At 38.5% G+C, this 22,917-nt stretch overlaps 1 protein-coding gene across 1 annotated transcript; it reads right to left on the reverse strand.

Moving 5' to 3' along the window:
- Window positions 1-16,404: 16,404 nt before the first annotated feature.
- On the reverse strand, window positions 16,405-22,514 carry myorg (myogenesis regulating glycosidase (putative)). The gene is made up of 3 exons (XM_052100224.1): window positions 22,378-22,514; window positions 19,620-20,124; window positions 16,405-19,104 (listed from the first exon to the last, which is right to left on the reverse strand). Exons 2-3 carry the CDS (start codon window positions 19,880-19,882, stop codon window positions 17,310-17,312), a joined length of 2,058 nt encoding a protein of 685 aa, XP_051956184.1. The 5' UTR covers window positions 19,883-20,124; window positions 22,378-22,514; the 3' UTR covers window positions 16,405-17,309.
- Between the last annotated feature and the right edge of the window lie 403 nt (window positions 22,515-22,917).

Here is a 22,917-nt window from a genome sequence, read left to right on the forward strand (position 1 = left end):
AAAGCTATGGTATGACATCAGAAGACTTGAAATATGGTGCACAAGTTGTATGGACCACTTTTATGATGCTTTTATGGTCTTTTTGTGGATTGAAATCCTCAGTCTCCATTCAGTCTAATTGTACAGTGAGAGCGAATAGTACAATTTTTCAGTATTTCTCTCTACGTGTTCCACAGAAGAAAGAAAGTCATATGGGTTTGGGTGAGTCAATGACAGCAGAATTTCCATTTTTGGGTAAACTCTCTCTTTAAGTTAGAATAACATTTACAGTATGTCGAGTGTCCTCTGCATCTGCAGCTCCTTATCGTTGTCCTCCTTTCTTACTCTGAATGAGGGCGGAGAGGGTTATTGAACTCTGGGTTGAATACCAGAGTGACTTGATGCCCTCTTGTAAGAGAGGTGATTGGGAGTTTTTTTTTAGCCAGAGCAGGTCGAGAGGAGCAGCGTCGTGGTGATATGAAACATTGATCAGCATTGATTTTGTGTGTCTGCGAGTGCACCTCCCTCTCTGTCTCTTTGTGCTCGCCTCCTTATGCCCGCCTTTCAGGCTAAGCTACGAAGCGATGTTTATTCCTCTGCTTCTTAGTGGGCGGCATTTTATCTGAACAGAAGATGGAGGAAAAATCTATACAATAGATAAATAGAAGAAAACAATTTAACCTTCTTGGTGACTGAAGGAAGACACGGGGAGCAGAAAAAAGAGAGGAAATAAAATAGAAAGGGTCAATTTTCTGCTCTCTAACAAGGCGTGCAGGTGTCCGTGTAGTCTTAGTCTGTAATTCATCCTGTAGAATGTACAAGCACCATGGACATCATCCTAAACTATACATGAATCAAAACAGTACTTGTACCAAATGTCTACTGCTAAACTCACAGCGGTTTTATGGTTGTAGTGGTGTTGCATTTCAAGTCTTGGGGTTTACATTATCCCAACAAACACTGTAAAGTTGGCTGTTGGATTGAGAATGTTGGGGAACATTTGTTTTCACATTAACCCAACAAACACTAAAAGGGTTAACACACTGAACCAACAAAACCCAAAAAACACTGGAATTTTGGACACAATGGTGGTGGCCGTGGGGTTTGACCTTCTGATTACCAGATTACCAGTTATGTGCTTAGACCACTACACCACCACCTCGTTTTCATATCGCTGTATTGAGATGCACCCTATGAATATGTTGGTAAAATATGGTTACTTTAGTTAAACCTTGGTAAATGTTGTGTTTATTATGGTTTTACTACAAATACCATAGTTAAATTATAGTAAAACCATGGTTAATTTTAACCAATGGTTAAAGACTAGGAATGCGCATTAATAAAGTTAATTGGGTCAATTTTCATTTAATGTTGACTTTAAAAACTGCTGGTCATGAATGTTACAGGTAAGAGTCACTCTTTGGCATTCTAAGAGCATAGAAAATGTGCACTTGCAATTCATTACTTACACTTGTGGAACTATAAAATCCTGTGCTTTGGATTGTCATTCAGGCAATGGTGTCGCACTGTTGTGGGAGTCAGCTAAAGCATGAGTGTCTCGCTGCAGAGCTCAGGTGCCTGCCCTTAAGTCCCCAACTGTTCACTGGTGAGGCATGGAGGCCACAGTGCTGAAAATCCCATCAAGCTGCAGTTACAGGTCTACGCGTAAGACAGATGAAGCATTCTAGCTCATCAGGGGACATGGCTAAGCCCTGATGCCTCTGCTCTCCTTGTCCCCACTTCCCAAAACTCCCTCAGCCTCTCTTTTCATTTACTTCTCTCCACTTCCCTTTAGGGAGAGTGTTGCAAGGCCAACAAGCCGGAACCCTATGTGCCTGGCCTCAGGGGCTGTCATTCACTTGTTGAATAAAGGAGCTGACTTTCTGATTGATAGACCCTCACCAGTCCATGCCCTTCGCATGTTTCCTGGTTCACTGCCTTAAACAAGAATCCTTTGCTGGGCAGCCTGGTTTCAGCGTTTGTTAAATCTGGTCCTTGATGTATAGCACCAATTTTCTGCCAAACCCTGATGAGCCAACTAAGCAGCCCCCCACTCCACTCCCCAGGTAAATCTCTGGTGCCCAGGTGAACAGGAGTATTCTAAAACGGTATCAATCACAGCAAAGGCCACTCTGCCAAGGCACAATGTTTCAATTACACATCCCTGCTCCCTATCGCCCAGATTACCCCATCCTGACACCCCAACCGTGCCCTCCAGCCAAAAGAGTAGAGCTCTCCGTCTCCTCAGCAACAGAAGCCTCTTTATCACTTTTAATTCATTTCAGGGTTATTTATAAGCAAGTCTATCATCCCCCTACGGGCTGTACCAACCCCAGAGCTGACAGATGCTGCCAAAGCCCAAGTAAGCTGCTCTCGCCTGCTGGTCCGAAAGGTATCGTCTGGAGCCTACTGAGCCCTGAGCTTTGTCAGTCTGGCGCAATGGGAGATGGACGGGTGAAAAAAAGTTAAGCAGGTGCAAGCCCAGAGTCTCCTGTGTGTCAGGGTCATTTGTTACCCAGCAAGGACAGACACGTTCCCCTCAGACACGTCTCAGCAGATGGAAGGTCACTTTTGCAGTAGAAGAAAACCTTAGTCTGAAAGCAGTTTAAAGGCCGATTTGTACTTTTCCGTTAAACCGACAGCATAGCCTCTACATGGATGTTTACATTTTTAGCTCTGATTAGGTGCGTCTGCGTTGTTTCGCAGAGAAAATGCCTTAATTTCTAAAACAATCATACTTTCATAAAGCAATGTAATTTGTGAATTCAAAGGTATTTAGTAAAGTGTTGTAGCATAAAAACAAAAGTTAATCTAGGTACTGTATGTGAACATATTGAGATATGTTAATATTATTTATACCAATTTTCCAAAATAAAAATTGTAAAAAGTATCAGTTACATGTAAAGCTGTAAACAGATGGGGCTCTTTGTCAAAAATGTAGATAGTAACTTCATGAAACAAACAGAATATAAAAAAATCTGCAGGTATTCCTGATAAAACAAGTCCAAATACAATGTGACATGATGCAAAACTTTTGACCATTAATTTTATGTACAAATTGAGGAACAGGAGTTGAAACCATAACATTTTCACTTGTGGTCTGTGGAAACACTTTACAAAATAACTAGACTTACCATTCTTACAAGGCATAAAAAAATAATGTTAAAATTGTAGGTTACCTTAGGTTTTAGGTGTTTGTTCTGGATAAAATAAAAATGCCACATTAAATCTGCTTTGCCTTCATCATGACACTTAGTAGGCGACTTGATTTCAGTCAATTGTACGCAACAATCATGGAAGACTAGACCAATCACATTTTAAAATGCAAAACCAATTGCAAGACAATAAAATAGCACATTTTAAACACTAAAAGGGGGTTTCCCCATTTTCATCCGATTTGAAATGCCCAATTCCCAATGAGCTTTTTTAATTTCTCGTGGTCACGTAGTGACTCGCCTCAATCCGAGGCCGCCAACCTGCACATCTTATCACGTGGCATGTTGAGCGCATTGCCACGGAAACATAGCGAGTGTGGAGGTTTCACGGCATCCATTGCGGCATCCACGCTCAACTCACCCCGTGCCCCACCGAGAACGAACCACATTATAGCAACCGCGAGGAGGTTACCCCATGTACCCTCCCTAGCAACCGGGCCAATTTGGTTGCTTAGGAGACCTGACTGGAGTCACTCAGCACACCCTGGGATTCAAACCACTGAGCTACCCATGCCCCCCTTTATAAAAATTACAAATAAAATGGACAGCATACATAAGGCTGAAATTATCTACAAACCTTTTGAATGAAGCCTGTATGTTAAGTAGTTTGGGCTGAATTAATTGCATATGTTTGATCATTAAGGTAAGATGTTTAGAACAAACCCCTAAATGTTAGAGGAATATCAATATAGCATTGGCCTGCAAGCAGTGTCAAACTGCAGAAGTACTCTAGTTGTTATGAGAAATGTAATGCTCCATACACACCATCTGCATCACCCCAATAATAATAAATCGCCTAAATGGATTAGCTTATTTATTTGATTTATATCCACCATCCTAAATAAAAAGAAAATGTTATCCTTTCAATCAAATATATTCCAACTTTACATCAGTGTAATTTTGAATGTCATAAAATTGTATAATTAATGAAACAGTCCTTCATATTTCTCTATTGCTCCCTCGGCTAATCAATGTCACATTCAGTAAGCACCCAGCACCCATTTATGACATTTTTGAAAGTTACAGCTTCAGAAATTATGGCTAATTTTTCTCCGTCTACTTATTTTTTATTTTTTTTAGCCACTGAATTTGAGAGGCATCACAGTCGGTGAAGCAGAGTTTCACTTCGGCACAGTTCATAAAATATGACATTACTTCAAGGTCAAGTAGCACTCGGAGCGGCTGAGATCAAGTTTCCAACAGTAATCCCTACCTTCCATTCCCCCGAATCAAAGCTAGTTTATGGTCCACCAGAACAGCTGGGTCCTTAAACTAGAATGATGCACTGCAGAGAAGCTGGCCATTACCAGTCTCATTAATAAGCTTCGTCTTTATTATCTCCCTCTGGCCATGGCTATTGATTAAAAATTCCAAATGAAATGAGGTTGGATCAATGCACCTTTCTTTAAATCATCAACTCTTATGACCAGACTACCAGAACTTAAGTTTGCCTCTCGCACAAAGCCCGACAAGTGTCATTACAAGAGTCATGGATGACTAATAATGCTAAATGTGGCAAGTACGCCACATGGGAACAACTTTCATGTGTAACTATACAGCAGGGAAAACATCTATGAAAAGCATGCTTTTAGCCATACATTAGCTCTGAACTGATTACAGAAAAGACTATGGAAATGGTTTAGCAGGGCCAAAGGTACTCTAATAAAATGTCTCCACATAGGAGTTATTATTCAACGTGCTGTTTTACGAAATGAGCTTTTTAGGTAGTGGCACTCAATATTCATTAGGTTGGCAATATTAGTCTTTGCTATTTGATGGAACAGTAATAAGGAACAACTGAACATTCACTGATTTTGAAATTTAAAAAATGTCAATGTTTCTCACATATTTACACTTCTATAATTTAGTTTGGAGCAATCTGTGGGACCAAGTAATAAAACTGTTGTTAAAGTCAACAAAAAGTGAAATAACATTAAAGGGTTTGTTCACCCAAAATGAAAATCCTCTCATGATTTACTTACCTTTCAACCATCCCAGATGTGTATGACTTTCCTTCTTCAGCAGAACCATAGTGAAGATTTTCTTATAAGCAGATTTCAGCTCATTTTGTCCATATAATGCATGTAAATGGGTGCACATCAGGCTGCTGTCTGTTTGATGGTCCAAAAGGCATATTTAGGCAGCATAAAAGTAACCCACATGACTCTAGTAGATCAATTAATGTCTTCTGATGCACATCTTTTTGTGTAGTTTGTGTAAAATAAATCGATAATTAAAATTTTATTAAACTTTAAAAAAAAATCGCTTTTGGCCACAACAGAGGAACGAACATCACGCAAGAGTTAGTTTATTTCAAACAGCAATACAGCGTTTGATGGAAGCAACGATTTAAAGTTAAAAACTTTTTAATTATCAATTCTGTAGCAAACCAATAGGTTGGTTTGCTACAGAAGACATTAATTGATTGACTGAATTTGTGTGGATTACTTTTGTAGGGTATTACATATATACGTAATTTAGAGATTAGGTGGATGGGATCAGTTATGTAGGGTAATTTGCACACATTCTACCACCTTTACATGTAAGGATATTTGGTATGCTAACTTTAGAAGGGAATTTAGAGTCTCGAAATATGTGAGCTATGAACTAAATTAAACTTTCCTTATTGTACCTTATAAGGTAAGGAAATGTATAACGGAATTAGTTGCGTTCGACAACTTATTGTAATTATAATTATACATTATAAATTAGATCAATTACAAATAACTAGATTATTTGTCTTAATAGAGTCTCCACCAGCTTGTATCAGTTCACAATTTCTACTGTAAGGAATTAGCTTTAATAAGTGAATTATGATTAATTCACTTATTAGAGGGATATTATCCTCTTGGCTTATCGAAAATAATATCACGTATTTAGGTACAGTTTTGAAGCGAAATCTTTCAGAAACAGGGATGAGTTTATTATCAAAATATACCATAGTCACGTCGTCTTTGAACACAGACAAACTTTATTACTATTCTAAACATAAATCTAATCTAACACATATAGATGTGTTAGACAGGTTGGTGAAAAGAGTGATCAGTACAGTGAAAATGAACTTTATGAAGTCTGTTGACAATACCTTAACAACCATTTATCCTTCATTGAGTCTACATCGATATGCAATCGGATTACCCAAATTATTTAATTAATCCACCAGCACTTTGAGCACAATATTGGAGATGTACTTGTGTGTCCTTGCATTTTTTGTTCTGCTTGGTTCTTGGCGCTTGGTCGAAAGTTTGTTCCGTAGATGTTTTAACTTCTGTATGATCGAATTTATTGTCTGTATGAATGATGATTTTAGCTGTGAATGAGACCTTCTCACTCCTTCTCAGGACGTCGTGTCCCGAGCTTCCGTGGATCTCATATGGGGAAGAGTCAGAGTGAAGTCGGAGCAGTCAGTGGAGCAGACGATGAAGCATGTGAAGGCAGAAGAGACCGGAGAAGAGAGTGTGTTCTTCCTGTTTGGAACTATTTGTACTGAAATTGGCCGCATCCCCAAAGGTGTCCTGCACCAATCAGAAGTGACTTTTCAGAGTCACATGGTCAACTGAGCTGTCTTTTCCAACAGTTGAGTTATGGTCCTTTGTTTCAGACCCAAGTTTCCCGCTCATAAATAGTGCATATTTAATCATCAGCTTTTATATCTTGAGAATGTACAAGAAATATGATATTTGTTGTCATCAGCTGTCTGTGTACCCAAACATATGCTTACAAACAAAGCATGATATTTTTTCATGGATGTTATATGTGTAGGTAACAAAACATGAAAATCCCTGGTTACAAAATCATATTGGTTTTACACATCATTGCATTTTATCAAGTTAAGCCTTATAGTTACCATTCTTGTAGAATGAGATGAATCATACAAAATTAAAGATTATATTTATCAATTACAGGTGATTGCACATCGCTACACACATTTTAAAGAGGTCCATCAGTCTGTAATCATTACTTTGTCAGGTACAAATGTTACCAAATGTCAGCATAATCTAGCAAGTCTAGATTAAGATGAAATGTCTTAGAGTTGTGCAAATCTGATGGTCCTTTTAACCTTACACAGAACAGCTTGGTTTAACTGGGTTCTTGTTGAAGGCCTGTTATTTATGACGTTGCAACATTCCAAACTGAAAGGCTGGGTTTTTTCTTGTTTCAAATCATGTTGCTGGAATTCTTCTGCATATATATTCTTACACTTTTATGCTGCCTAAATATGCCTTCTGAACAGTCAAACAGCCAAAAGACTGATGGCACCCATTTAAATGCGTTGTATGGACAAACTGAGCTGAAATGGCCTTATAAAAATCTTCACTTTGGTTCTGCTGAAGAGGGAAAGGCATACACATCTGGGATGGCTTAAAGTTAAGTAAAGAATGAGATCATTTAAAAATTTCGGTAAACTAACCCTTTAACAACAATTTTACTTCCTCGGTTTGGTATTATATTATATATTATTATTATTTGAAATAACATGAATTAATGAATCACTTGATAGTAAGACCAGGAATGGGCATTAAAGGGATATTTCAACCAAAAATGAATAATTCGCTTAACCTTTTGTCTCTCCAAACCTGTATGATTGTCTTGTGTGGAACACAAATATGTTAGGCATAATGTAATCTATAATGTCACCTTTCACTTAATTTTGTGCACTAAAAAGATGCAAGAAAAGTGAATGGGAGGCTCACATTCTGCCTAACATCTCCTTTTGTGTTCAACAAAGTAAGAAAGTAATGAGAGTTTGAAAGAACATGATGACACATTTTTAATTATGTTTTGATTTCATGTTGACATGTTTTTTTATTTATTTATTTACATGTAACACTCCAAAATTGATCACTAATTCCAGGTTTGAACACTATATATTAGTGGGAATAAAAAAAATTATCTGGCTTGAAGGCATATAAGGTGCAAAATTGTTCCACTTTTTTCTCTGAATGTTTCACTGATGAAGGCCAAAGCTTTGAAGCCAAAATGTTAGTTGGACCTTCCAGCACTCAATCTGCTTCCATTCCCTTTCATACACCACAATACAGCAAGTGGACTTTTGGAGATCTCTGATTTCTCCTAGGAAAGCTAGTATGTCCCAGGAGGGGGGTCTGGGAGGCACAGCCAGGGGGGTCTGGGAGGCACACCTGGGAGTGGTTTGAATGGGCTTGATTCACCCTGGCACACAAACAGAACAACTGGTGGGGCTCTCTGCAGATGGGCATGCAGGTGGGCATAAGGCAGGGTATGAGGGAGCGCAGGGGGCCTCTGCCAGGTTTGTGTCGTCCTTGTAGCTCAGACTAGGTGCATTTATTTTTTCCAGTTGATCACATCTGGGCTGAGGTCCACAATGCTTCACTTTTAAAATGGGTGCCAATGTGAAGCTGCACTGCCCTCTATGGGAGCTAAGTGTAACTGAACGGCATTGCCAAACAACTGGCAAACACTATGTTTAATACATACTCATTTCTCCATGCAAACTTCACCCCTTCAAAATGAAGCTGTCCTAAACTTAGAAGTAATTTACATAGTTCCATGGCAAACAAATCCATTTGCAGAAGATGATAAAGATATGAACGCACAGTTGGAGTAAATGTTGAACAGATTTCATCTAACAGGTCATTCCATCACCAAGCAGTGGAACAAGTGCTTCAATTTAGTCTAAATTAGAACAGCCGTGTTGTTTGTTGTTTTTCGACACAAACGCGCTTACTCACAATGTGTCATCATGAGTCATTGAGCTTCTGCGGGTATAAACAACAGCTGCAAAAGAACAAAACTATTCATCAGACAGCAACACAATGCTTTCAAAAGCCACAGTGTAATACAGACCCCGCCCATTTCACTAAACAGGCCCTCCCACAATCTGTTTAGACTTACTTAAAACAATATTAGAATGCTGTCTTTAATCCCAATCACTTTACAGAAAAACAATATCATCGTAGACTGGCAAAGCCACAAACAGCATTGATTTCTTAGGAATGGAATACGGCTAATCGATTTGAGTGTGTGTCTTCTGCGCAGGCTGAGAGTAGAAATCGATTTTAGGGGAGGCGTCATTGACAGGCAAAATAAACCTGCTTTAAAAACACAGTTAGTGACCTGGTTAGCACCAATATTTTAGAAGATGCATACAGAGTGTTGTCTGAATCATTGTGGATATTTCAGGTAAAAACTTGTAGCTACATCCACTGCAAATGTTTATTTGTTGTAGTGTGTAGAGTTGTGATGTCTGGTATGTGAAAAAATCATCATTTTGAACCTGTTTATTTCCGTAAATCGCTTGAACCTGTAAATAAGCCAAGAACCGGTAGTAAGATGACCCTAGAATGTCTGCTTTTGCTAATGATTCTTTCCAATTAACCACTCCAACATGTTCGCAAGTTGGAAACAACAATCTGGTTGCAACAGATTTTGAGTCTTGAATTTCTTATTTAAACATAACTCCTTATTTCTAAGGAGTCCAGAACACTGATCACCTGTCCAATGAAACAAACGATTTGAAAGAGCCAGTGCACAGGGGCGGGGCCAGAAGGATGAGCTTTGCCAGCCCACTTGCCACCACCCCAGCTCGGACCCCACTCATGTCCTGGAGACAGTGCACAACAGCTTAACCCGTCAGTGTTGTGAATGGTCCATAACAACTTTCAACACTTTGATTTTGACTTTAAAGTGATGTAGTTTCTGTGCCACTAGCATTACCAACAGAATTGTTCCACAAAATTTCAGCTGTCTTCCATTGGTCGCCAAAAACGTTGTCCCATGCCAAACTCACGTCATTATCAGCGAGTCAGTGAGCCCATGTTACAGTGTTTTGGCAATGTGTCGATAAACACTGAACCACAAGCGGACAGTCCTTGCAGACAATACTGATAATGAATTTGCATCACGCATACTGTGTTCGATCTGATCTGGAACATGGAAAACTGAAGGATACTTTGTCATTTACTTATACAGTAGTTGTCTAAGCATATTAAACTATGATAGGAGAAAGCTTTAAATGCATTTCATAAACCTGCGATAATAAATCTAAGCAAAAAAACAATAACACAACCACTACCAGAATAAACGATATTCTACCTATTAGAAGTGGGTTTTGTGTAGTAATTCTTGTCCAATGAATGGCCTAAACGTTTGACTGTCAGGCCACCCTCGGTCTTTGCCCTTTCCTGCTATCAAATTGCTGCTTCACCTCTGTCCTGAACTCAACTCAATGATTTATTGATCCAGGTCAACCTCCATATAACCTGTAAATTACCTCAACACTGTGTCATTATCTACCAATGATGAGCAGGGCCCAAAAAAACACAAAGATGCCTCTCAGAGGAGAATTCATTCAATGCTGGACCTAAGACTGATTCAAACTTTGATCAGGCTTAACCTGCTTTGCAATAATTACTATTCCTGTGAGTGGCTGGAGAAGGTTGGGGGTTCAATGAATCCATGGACCCATGACCGCCCAGCCTGAAATCCTTGTTTGAATTTAGCGAAGAGTTGCAGCCCAATCCACCAGCAAGAAAAATGAGACGGAGCTAGCAAACCGGCACTCTGGGTATGCTTCGCAACATCAACCCTCAGACATTGGTTTTATGACATAAAATGTATGCCAAAGTTGAATAACAGTCCACTAAAAGGAATAGTTAAACCACCAAATTTAAAATCATTATTGATAACTTTAAATGTATTTAAAGCTACAACAGGCAATATGGTACCTGATAAAATTATTTTTATAAAAACAGATCCAATTTCCATTTACGAGGCTGTTTAACACAAGACACACAATTGTTTCCGATAAACACAAACCTATGCTCATTCTAATATTAATGTGACAAGTTGCTGCGCTGCTTGGCAACCAAAAACAACCTACAGTTATGCTGTTAACTACAATACATTATTTGGTGGAAGAACATATTTATTGAACATTGGTGTCTTTATCATATTGCTGTTGTCGCCATTTTTCAAGCAAGCCAATTTTAGAGTGCTTTTACCACAGTAAAACAAATTGTAGATGCTCTGCTTCACTACAAGCCTTAGAACAACCTTTACCCCTTGTAAAATTACTGTAAAGCACTGCCTCTGGTTTATTGCTTTAATCGACGTTTTAATTTACTTTCCACAAATCAGTAGCATGATAGAAATCAATACTTAAATACACAAAGGTCTGAGGTTGGCCGAACCAACTGCATAAAACAAATAAAACTCAACTAATAACCACAGGAAACATGAGCCAAAACTGCAACGCATTTCGGTGCCAAAATTCATGTGCTGCTGAAGTCCAGAAACTCTATCAAACAAGAAAATAGGGCATTAAATAGCGAGTAGGTGGCCTCATTCGACGACTGAAGAGACAGTCTATCACTAATGTGGGGTGGTGCAATTAATGCTGTGGAAAAAGCAGAATTAATAACTCTTAATTCTTGAGAGGTCAAAAGTTTAATGGTACCATTTTTCCTTGTATATCAGACTAATTACACTTTGTGAGTGAAAAAAAGGTGAAATATTTTTATCTAATATTTTAAAATAAATTACAGGATTTCTTATGCCTCAGAGGTTAGGGAGAACTTGAAAAAGTAGGTGAGCACTGCCCTCCTGTGGTGCTCTGTAGAACAAAGTGTTTATATGATCATCAGTCAAATAAATAACTTTTAATACATACTCTTTGGCATTGTTGGTTGAATTTCCCGAAACCTTTCAAGAACACGGCCAGGTAATAGCCTTCATTTTCTTATATATATATATATATATATATATATATATATATATATATATATGGCCATTAAAGGGATAGCTCACCCAAAAAAAGAAAACTCTGACATAATTTACTCACCCTCATGTTGCTCCAAAAAATTTAAGCCTTAGTCACTATTCACTTTCATTGCATCTTTTTTCCATTAAATGAAAGTAAATGATGACTCAGGCTAACATTCTGCCTATCTATTTTTTGTGTTTCACAGATTAAATAAATCTGTTTTGAAACCATGTGAGGGTGAGTAAATGACAGATTTATTTTTTTATTAAATTTTTTGGGGGGGTGGGGGGAGTGAGCTTTATTGCCAAGTATGCTTACACATACAAGGAATTTGTCCTATTATTATGATAATAAAAAAAAAGAATAAATAGAAAAAGTGAATAGAAAATATAAGTATATAGAAATACCCAATAAGACCAAAAAAATTAAATACAAATAATATATATATATATAAATATTATATATGTACATATATATATGCAGTACTGTGCAAACGTTTTAGGCACTTCAGAAGTTTCACAAAAACATGTCATAAGATAATTATTTATAACTTCAGCTTTAGTAAATAAATTTTAGACTCCCAAACATTAGTTTTGCAAATAGAAAAGATTAGAATAGAAGAACAGGGCACTCTGCAAGAGATGGCATTGCCCCCACAGTGCCCCCCCCCCGCCCCCCGCCCGAACATTGTTTCAGTCTGAGATTACATAAAGAGACAGAAGAACTGTGGCGAATTCTCCAAGAAGCTTGTTACATCCTATCTGCCAACAACCAAGGAAAACTGTGTCCAGGTGTACATGGGAGAATTGGTGCTGCTTTAAAGGCAAAGGTGGTCACACAGAATATTGATTTAGCTTTTTTATGATTACTGGACTTTGTATGATGTTAATTGCTAAATGAAAACTATTTATGGCATTATTTTTGAAGACATCCTCACTATGCAACATTTTTCACAAGTGCCTAAAACTTTTGCACAGTACTTCTTTTTTTATATATTTTTTTTATATTGATGACTTGGAAAAAATAAAGCAGCCAATAAGTGACCAACATAGATGGAAACTCAATACTTTTTAAAAAGCATCCCAGGGTGATACCTGGTTGAGAAAATGTCAAGAGTACAGTGCATCCGGAAAGTATTCAAAGCGCTTCACTTTTTCTACATTTTGTTATGTTACAGCCTTATTCCAAAATGGATTAAATTCATTATTTTCCTCAAAATTCTACAAACAATACCCCATAATGACAACGTGAAAGAAGTTTGTTTGAAATCTTTGCAAATTTATTAAAAATAAAAAACACAAATATCACATGTATATATAGTATTCACAGCCTTTGCCATGACACTCAAAATTGAGCGCAGGTGCATCCTGTTTCCACTGATCATCCTTGAGATGTTTCTCAAGGTCCCACAGTTAATAGTGCATGTCAGAGCACAAACCAAGCCATGAAGTCCAAGGAATTGTCTGTAGACCTCCGAGACAGGATTGTATCGAGGCACAGATCTGAGTAAGGGTACAGAAAGATTTCTGCAGCATTGAAGGTCCCAATGAGCACAGTGGCCTCCAACATCTGTAAATGGAAGTTTGGAAGCACCAGGACTCTTCCTAGAGCTGGCCGCCCGGCCAAATGGGGGAGAAGGGCCTTAGTCAGGGAGGTGACCAAGAACCCGATGGTCACTCTGACAGACCTCCAGTGTTTCTCTGTGGAGAGAGGGGAACCTTCCAGAAGAAAAACCATCTCTGCAGCACTCCACCAATCAGGCCTGTATGGTAGAGTGTCCAGACGGAAGCCACTCCTCAGTAAAAGGCACATGACTGCCCGCCTGGAATTTGCCAAAAAGGCACCTGAAGGACTCTCAGACGACGAGAAACAAAATTCTCTGGTCTGATGAAACAAAGATTGAACTCTTTGGCCTGAATGGCAAGCGTCATGTCTGGAGAAAACCAGGCATCACCTGGCCAATAGCATCCCTACAGTGAAGCATGGTGGTGGCAGCATCATGCTGTGGGGATGTTTTTCTGCAGGTACTGAGACACTAGTCAGGATCGAGGGAAAGATGAATGCAGCAATGTTCAGTGACATCCTTAATTAAAACCTGCTCCAGAGAGCTCTGGACCTCAGACTGGGGTGAAGGTTCATCTTCCAACAGGACAATGACTCTAAGCACACAGCTAAGATAACAAAGGAGTGGCTACGGGACAATTCTGTGAATTTCCTTGAGTGGCCCAGCCAGAGCCCAGACTTCAACCCGATTGAACATCTCTGGAGAGATCTGAAAATGGCTCCATCCAACCTGATGGAGCTTGAGAGGTCCTGCAAAGAAGAAAGGGAGAAACTGCCCAAAAATAGCTGTGCCGAGCTTGTAGCATCATACTCAAAAAGACTTGAGGCTGTAATTGGTGCCAAAAGTGCTTCAACAAAGTATTGAGCAAAGGCTGTGAATACTTATGTAAATGTGATTTGTTTTTTGTATTTTATACATTTGCAAAGATTTCAAACAAACTTCTTTCACGTTGTCATTATGGGGTATTGTTTGTAGAATTTTGAGGAAAATAATTAATTTAATCCATTTTGGAATAAGGCCGTAACATAACAAAATGTGGAAAAAGTGAAGCGCTCTGAATACTTTCTGGATGCACAGTATCTGACAGAAGAGGTAGGGTATGTTGGATAAATATAAATAGACTAAGCTGTGTATTGCACACAATTATTGCTCAATGAGGCAGTTTGAACTGTTAATGAGATGGATAGCCTGAGGGAAAAATCTGTTCTTGTGCCTGACAGTTCTGGTGTCAGTGCTCTGTAGCGCCGTCCAGAAGGCAACTGTTCAAAAAGGTATTGGGCTGGTTGAGTGGGGTCCAGAGGGAATTTTCCAGCCTTTTATTTATTTATATATATATATATATATATATATATATATATATATATATATATATACACATACATACATATATATATATATACACATGAAATTCCAGTCTGTTGAAAGCTGACTTTAGCAACCAGGGGCCTTCACTGTCAGAGCCCTGTCCTCAAGGACATGAAGTCTTGCATTCTTCCCAGTGCAGAAAATCACACCATACAAGAGAACACCTCACAAGTCAGTCACTAAAATATCATGAAGCAACTCTCAAACAATTTTGGTTATTCAAAGTGATTATTTGAGGTACCAATGTACTGGAAAGGCAGCCGCCATGTGTCTTTGTACTCTGTAGCTGCATTTAGATCAGACACATTGCTTGATAGATTCAGTCATTGTTATGGCAGAGTGGATGAGAGCACTTTTTGCAGTTGTGTGGGAAGAGCTAAAAATAAGCTTGAAGGTCGTAGATTGCAGAAAGCTTGCAGTAAGTTTGCAGTGTGTGAGTCAATTACTGGCATGCTGGAAAAGCATTAAACAAACACAATAAACACAAAGGTGACCCTTGCGCACCAAAAATATAATCTGATAAAGATTAACTGACCAAGCTTTTCTGTGTTGTGCCATCATTGCAAAACACACAAAAATTAGGGGGCATGGCCCAAAAACAAAACAGTATACGATAAAACGTTTTTACTTTAGAGAATGGTTTACCCAAAAATTAAAATTCTGTCATCATTAACTCACCCACATGTTATTCCAATACCTCATTCTGTTATTTCTTACAACAGAAAAGGAGTATTTTTTGAAGAATATTTATGCATAACAGTATCACATCTGTCGATATCCAAAACAAAAAACACCACAAAAAGTGATCCATCCCATATGTTTGTGTGAAGAACAGACTAAAATTTAAGTAATTATTCACTGATAATCTAGCCCTCTCTCTAAGTACATGTCTAGACTGCATGTGCATCCAGACTTTATATTGCATGTGGTGTTCAGTTTCTACAAATAGGAGAAAGGATGCAAATTCATCTCCAATGACGTTGACGCCACATTTTGAATCTAGACTCCCTGAAAATAATAATAGTGTACTGTTTTTGAAAGCCATGTGTGAGTAAATAATGACAGATTTTTTTATTTTTGGTAGAACCACTGCTTTAAAACAAATTAATGTGACAGGAAATATGAATCAATTATTAAATGTGGCAGTATGAGTAGTTCTTGAACAAGGCCTGTAGATAATGTATTTGGCACTATATGACAACACAGTACAGCAGTTGAATAAAAAATACTTTGTTATTTCCAATGCAGCTACAAATAACTGAGCTCACATTACTCCAACATGCAAATAATCTAATACATCTGTGTCAAGTGCTTAAAAACTGGAACAGGGCAGATTATGCTCAATTGTGCTGCATGCACCACGTAATTATAGGTGTAGTACTGCCATTGGTTGCAGAAAAAGCCATACAGTAACATAGCCTAAACATACACTTGCAAATGTTTACATACCAGAATAAAGTAGACTGCTTTGTGGAGAACATTTGAATTCATGAAGTATGCCTGAAGTAAAAAGGCTTATGTACAGTACTGATAAAGTCTTTTTTTTTTTTTAAATCCCTTTTTTTATTATTTAGATGAGAGGAATAAGTCACCCAAAAATACAAATTCTGTCATTCGAAACCTGTATAACTTTCTGTAGAACACAAAAAGGTGAATCTTTTCTATACAAAGAACGAATGTATGTGGTCTGGGCTTATCAAGCAGCAAAATGTCAAAAAGCACAAAGAATTGTAAAAGCGTTTTAGACTTGTGCTTTATTTTCAAATTGTTCTGAAGCTATACAATACTTTTTAGCGAGGAACAGACAAAAATTTTAGTCATTGCCCTTTTGTTTTTTTTTTTTGTTTTTTTTTCATGTGGCACGTGACAGCCCCCATCCACTTCACTTTCACTTTCATTATAGAGCAGTTAGTAGTCAGATCACCTTTGTGTTCCATGGAAAAAAGCAAGTAACACCGGTTTAAAGCAACATGAGAGGAGTGTGACAGAATTGTTTTTTGTTTGTTTTTTTGGTGGACAATTCCCTTAAACTTACATTGTGCAAAATCACAGCCCTTACAATACATTCATAACCTGTAACAACTCTATGGTTGGTTTATTTAGAGGCTTGTTCTATTCACATTTAGGATCGGATCAAAAACTATGGCATCTCAAAGACATTCACAGATAAAGTACAAGGCACGGATTAATGCATGTTTAACTGCTGTTATGACACAAAAAAAAAATACAAATAAAAATAGACACCTCCAAGGAACTTTTCCCACAGATGAATTATAAATGTACAACAGGGAGCTTCTTAAACACACACACACACACGTTGTTCTGTTTTTACAGCCAGGATATGACGTGAAAAAAAGTGTTAATACCCTAAAACAACCCTAACAAAGTTATCAACATCTTCGAATAGAAGACATGCACTAACTCCAGATGGTTTTCCGTAGTCTCATTGAACCCATTCAAAATATGCAATTTCATCAAGATCCACAGGATAATCAGTTAAATGTATTGGCTCTTTATTATCAAATCGTTCTCCTTTGTAACTTTTCCAGTGTCCGGCAGGTAAGTAAATATCTCTTTCTTGCTTGCCAGGCTCCAATACTGGTGCAACCATCAAGTCATCTCCTATCAAAAACTGTGAGTCAACCCTATAAGCCGTTTCGTCGCTGATGGCGATCCACCATAATGGGCGAATTATGGGGTCTCCAGTGTCTAGAACTTCTCCAGCCAATTCTATAACCCTGGGAGCCACCAGTGTCGCATGTAGTTCGGTGAACCGTTGAGCGATAGCCACCACTTCATCATCGTACTCCCACGGAGGAATAGAGAATTGCATGGAGGGCATGAAAGCAGACAGCTCCAACCAGCGAATATAGAGCTCACGGTCGGGTAGTTTGCCATTTCCATCAGTACGGTTGGGGTAAGCATTGCCTCCAATCATGTCTGGAAGGATGAACTGGTAGCCCAAGATACTTATGGTGAGGACGGTTGGGATCAGGGACTTTAGGCCAAGCTCATAACCCCACACGGAGTCCCGATCAATAAGACGGAAGAAACAGGAGATGTTCTGAGAACCATAGCCAGAGCGAAGCTCGGCACGCTCATTGAAAGGAATGGCCATTTCAGTGTACCGCCTCGTAAAGGTGCTTGGGTCAGGGAGGTGGGCTCGGGTTTGGAACTGCCAAGGCAAGTAGTTGGTCTCGCCTGCATCCAATTTAAATGAGGAAACACCATATTTGGACCGTAAAGAGCGAAGCTGGGATATGAACCAATTCCGAGCTTCTGGGTTGGTGAAATCAAGGATTCCACCAATGCCGTTCCACCACTTTACCAGGGCAGGAAGCTGGCCTGTTGGCTCCATCACGAACAGGCCTTTCTGAACACATGGCCCAAAATTTGCAGATTCATAATTCACAAAGGGATGTGTCCACAGAGATACAAGGATGCCATCTGCCTTGAGCTTCTGAAACATGGCAGAAGCGTTTGGGAATTTCTGTGCGTCCAACTCAAATTCCCCATATTGAATGGTATAGCGATCATCAAGTTCTAAGTGGCTGCAGTTAAAGCCATATTTGTGTATATTCTCTGCATAACTCAAAAGCTTTTCCTGGTTGATGTCAGTCTTATGTAAAGCCCATGATGACCATATGGGGTGCTGGAACATTTCCTTAGCTGGCACTTTGTTGGGTTTGGGGAAGTATCTCCGAACCATCACCTTGTGAATGGAGGTCACATCTGGGCCCACACAGACTCGGTAGCTGAGCTCAGCATAAGGTGGCCTTCCAAATGGAGGTTTATACGGACTGTCCTGATATCGTGCCTGGAAGTACATGGTTTTCTCTGTGTCATTCCAGCCCAAGTGGAAGGGCACAGAGTCATTGATCTTAATGGCAGTGGCATTGGACGATAGCCAGTATCGCTCCAGGATGCCACCAAAGTCATGGCGATTGGAGTACACATCGCTTGTGACAAAAGGTTTGGGTGCCTGCTGGCCTGAGATGGCAATAGGCCAATGCTGAATAGCAGTCTCGGCACCACCATACCAGTGTGATTCGTTGTACGACATGGCATGTTCCACGGGCCGGTCAGACTCCAGCTCTTCCCAGCGCACACGATAACACATCACTGTCTCCTTCGGCTTCACCGTCATAATGAAGAAATTCACCTTACCGGCATATGAACGTGAGCAACGAAGGATCACTCCCTCCTTAGAGCAGGAGTCAAGATCAAGTGTGCCAGACCTGAAAACAGCATTCAGTTATAAAATATTGAGGACTTTAAAAAATAAGAAAAAATATAAAATGATTGAGTGAAAAACATGTACAGGTCACATTTCAACCTAAAATCAAAAGAATCAAATAAGAAATGTTATTTTGACATTTTTTTTATTTCTTTATATTTTTCCAAGAAAATAAAGCCTTTTTGGGTCCATTAAGATTTTTTAAGATTGTAAAATTTTCTTGATAATGAAGTTAACTTTTCCACCAAATTATTCTTACCTCCTATTTTTTAATCATATGTGATTTACATTGGAGTGTGGTACAGTCATTTTAGTCATATACAACAGTATATTACAGTAAAAAAGACTATGTAATACAATTCTCATTTATATTATAATTATAATTCTTAAATTATATTTTTTATTTAAATAAGGAGAAAGGCAGTACAACAACTGCTACCATGATATATAAACACTTTACCAATTAAATTACTTTTACTGTGTCAAAAGCATATAAGCAGAGCCATTCACACTGACCTGAATCCCATCTTCAAGACAATTCCCCCAGCCTGGTTGCGGATGAGAAAGCCATCCTTATTCAGATCAAGTAATTCTGTCTTCAACAGGTCAGCTTTTCGTAGAGAGGCAATATAGTAACACCATGCTGTCACGGCTGCAATCACCAGAATCACACCAATAACTCCAGCACCCACAAGAGGGCGACTGTCCTTGTTTATCTTCTTAAAGGGCACAGCATCAGTAATGGTTCCTCCTGCACCACCTGGAACTACTTGATACATTCTGCGTCTTATTTATGATTTCACAAAAATTTGTTTAGCTGACCGTTTTATTTAATAAAACTGAAGCGAGGCTAAAATGTTGTATGTACAGAAGACAACGTTGTAGTCTATGTGATAAACTAAAGCTGAATTTAGTGAAACAACCAAAGTGGATTTGTTGCTAAACATTCAAAATATAGTCTTGCATCCATTTTCCTTTTATAAGTGTAGACTTTTCCTTCTGTTCGTTATCCTTTATGAGCCTGGAGGGAAAGGAGTGGCAAAAAAAAAAAAAGTGTCAATATAAAGTTGGAAACAAAAAGTCCAAACAGAAATCTAATAGTCTTGCAAGAGTTGAAATTCAAATTTAAGCATTAACCTGCTGACGTGTACAAAAAACGTATCTTTCAAAAAGTCTTTTTAGCTTTTGATATTGCCCTGAATTGGTCTGCTGAGAAGCAAAGGCACCAACAAAACCAGTTTATGCATGCTGCCAATGTTTCTAAGGGTGGCAGTGTGTGAACTGCCTGCTTCTGGAGACAACACAAGGGGCCCTGGGTTTGCAATGTACAACAGCACCTGCAAGACTTTGAGACTGGCACAGAACTACCAGACAAACTTGGTTTGAAATTTAAAGCACATTTCACTGTTTGCTATGAGAAAGGCCCAACAAGAATGAGCTGCATTTAAGACACCCCTCATTTTCTGTTTCTGCAGATGAGGTTTATTTCCACTAGAAGTAAGAGGCATGTGATTTCACTAAGAACGGACACTACATTAAAAACAATGTTCCTTTGAACTTTGAATCAAAGAAAATCTAAAGTAGGCCTAGTTTAAGTTATTTGATATAGGCTAATAGATCATTCAGACTCTGGACAAACCACATTTTAAGGAATTGTTAACCAAAAAATTCAAATTCTCTCATCATTTACTCACCCTCATGCCATCCTAGATGTGACTTTTTTTTCTGCTGTTGAACAAAAACAATCTTTAGAATAATATCTCAGCTCTGTTGGTCCATACAATGCAAGTGAATGGTGACCAAAACTTTGAAACTCCAAAAAACATATAAAGGCAGCAAAAAAGTAATCCATGCGACTCCAGTGGTTTAGTTCATGTATTCTAAAGCATTAGCATATTTTTTTTTATTAAATTCAATATTAGCATATTTTTGCTGTGGTATCAACATTGGCATCGAGAACCATGAAATGTTACTGGTATCTGTACCAAAACTACTTCTCACAATACATCTTGATATCAGCAGTCTCTTTGGTGATCATGATGCGTCAAGCACTAGAAATTGAGCTTCAAATCATGATGGTGCCTCGAGGCCCCAATGGCAAGATCTACAGTGAAAAAGGAGTTTATTTAAACACTGGAGTCGTATGGATAACTTCTATGCTGCCTTTGTGCCTTTTGGAGTTTCAAAGTTTTGGACACCATTCTTTTGCATTGTATGGGCCTACAGAGCGGAGCTAATCTTCTAAAAATCTGCTTCTGTGCTCTGCAGATGAAAGTCATGCTTATCTGTGATGGAATGAGGGTGAGTAAATGAGAGAACTTTCATTTTTAAGTGAGCTATTCCTTTAAAGCCGTTCAACTGTAAACTCATTTGTAAGTCCCTTTGGATAAAACTGGCTGCTTAATGTAAATGTAAACCAGGTTAATAAACTACTTAGTGAAAGAAATGTTATTAATTAACATTAATTAATTATTCACAATATAACACGTCTTCTTGTGGCTTATCACTTTAATCATGCACAGAGAATGACAGAAGAAGAAAATGTGACAACTGGATAGTAAAGGGGAACATTTATCCAGTGTAATTTGCCATGCAACATATTCACAATAGTGAAATACTGTTCAGTTGTATCCTGAAATAAAACTCAAGCTTATCTTAATAAGGCATTATATTTGAAGAGATAAAACGCTCATGTGCTACCTCACAGCACTTTAAGTAAACAAAATTATGCTGATTCAGAACATGCTCTTCAAAATCTTTGTACTCTTTATTTACCATATAGAGACTCACAGAGCTCAAGAGAAGTGCACACATGCACATTAAATATAGGTCAGAGAGTATCAGCCTGTATGGTGAGTGAACTTTAACTAAAATAGCCACAGCACTGGAAAACAGACATCCAAGAGAGGCTTGAATGTTCCTCGTTATCTCAAAACACATCAGAATTAACACACAGAGATGGGTCAAAGTGTAGCACAAGTCTTCGGACATGCAGTAGTTAAGAGAAACAGTAACAAGTCTATTGTTGTCTAACAGCAATTGGTCTAAAACCTCTCATTTTTAGAGGGAAAATAAAATATCCTTGGAAAAACAGTTTAGGTTTTTTTGACACATGACGAGCCACATATAGCAACAAGAGAGGCAGCCAGAGAGGTCTATCAGCCAAAGGGGGAGACGGCTGTAAATACACGCAGAGTGTAACTGAGACTGACTGGGCACGAATGCGCAATATATATTCCTAAACGTTGTTAGTAACATGAGATAAAATACTTACCAGCTCGAGTAGTTTTGTTTTCGTGTGCTGATGAAATGCTCCCTCGAACAAATCAATACGGTGAACTCGGTGTCTTGTTATGGGAGGAGTTTGTGCGAGGACTCTCAACTCTGCGGCGGAGACACACTGCAGCAACTCTGGGAAATTGAGTTTTCTTCTCATCGAAAGAGGAAGCGCGAGGATCACTGTTTGGCGATGTTATCTATCGGCCACTTAAAAAAGTAAAGATTTTTTACTTTAGTTTATCGGGGGAGGGATTGTTATTTTTTTATGCAACACAAAAAGAAAAAAATTTTGCAACACAAAAGTTAGTGTTGTTTTCTGTAGGGTCCATTTTAACCATAATCTACCATGGTAACCGACTTTCCCGCCAAAATCGTTATTACTATATTCTTTGTATATCAATGTAGGAATATTTGAATGCTTGTTTATTATAATTTCAAGCTCTTGTAGTTACTTTGGCATTTTGTAATAGGCCTACATGGACCGTGGTACATTTTTGTAAGGCATTGTTGTTTGTTAGCTTTTTAATTCATAATT

This window comes from Xyrauchen texanus, chromosome 31, assembly GCF_025860055.1.
Source record: "Xyrauchen texanus isolate HMW12.3.18 chromosome 31, RBS_HiC_50CHRs, whole genome shotgun sequence".
In the NCBI taxonomy this organism is placed as follows: Eukaryota; Metazoa; Chordata; class Actinopteri; order Cypriniformes; family Catostomidae; genus Xyrauchen; species Xyrauchen texanus.

What these genes read in the sequence shown, in the direction of transcription:
- myorg (XM_052100224.1), bottom strand. Translation starts at nt 19,882, where the DNA reads ATGTATCAAGTAGTTCCAGGTGGTGCAGGAGGAACCATTACTGATGCT. An exon ending in GTCTTGAAGATGGGATTCAG is followed by an intron (nt 19,105 to 19,619) that starts GTCAGTGTGAAT and finishes TGCTGTTTTCAG; the next exon opens with GTCTGGCACACTTGATCTTG.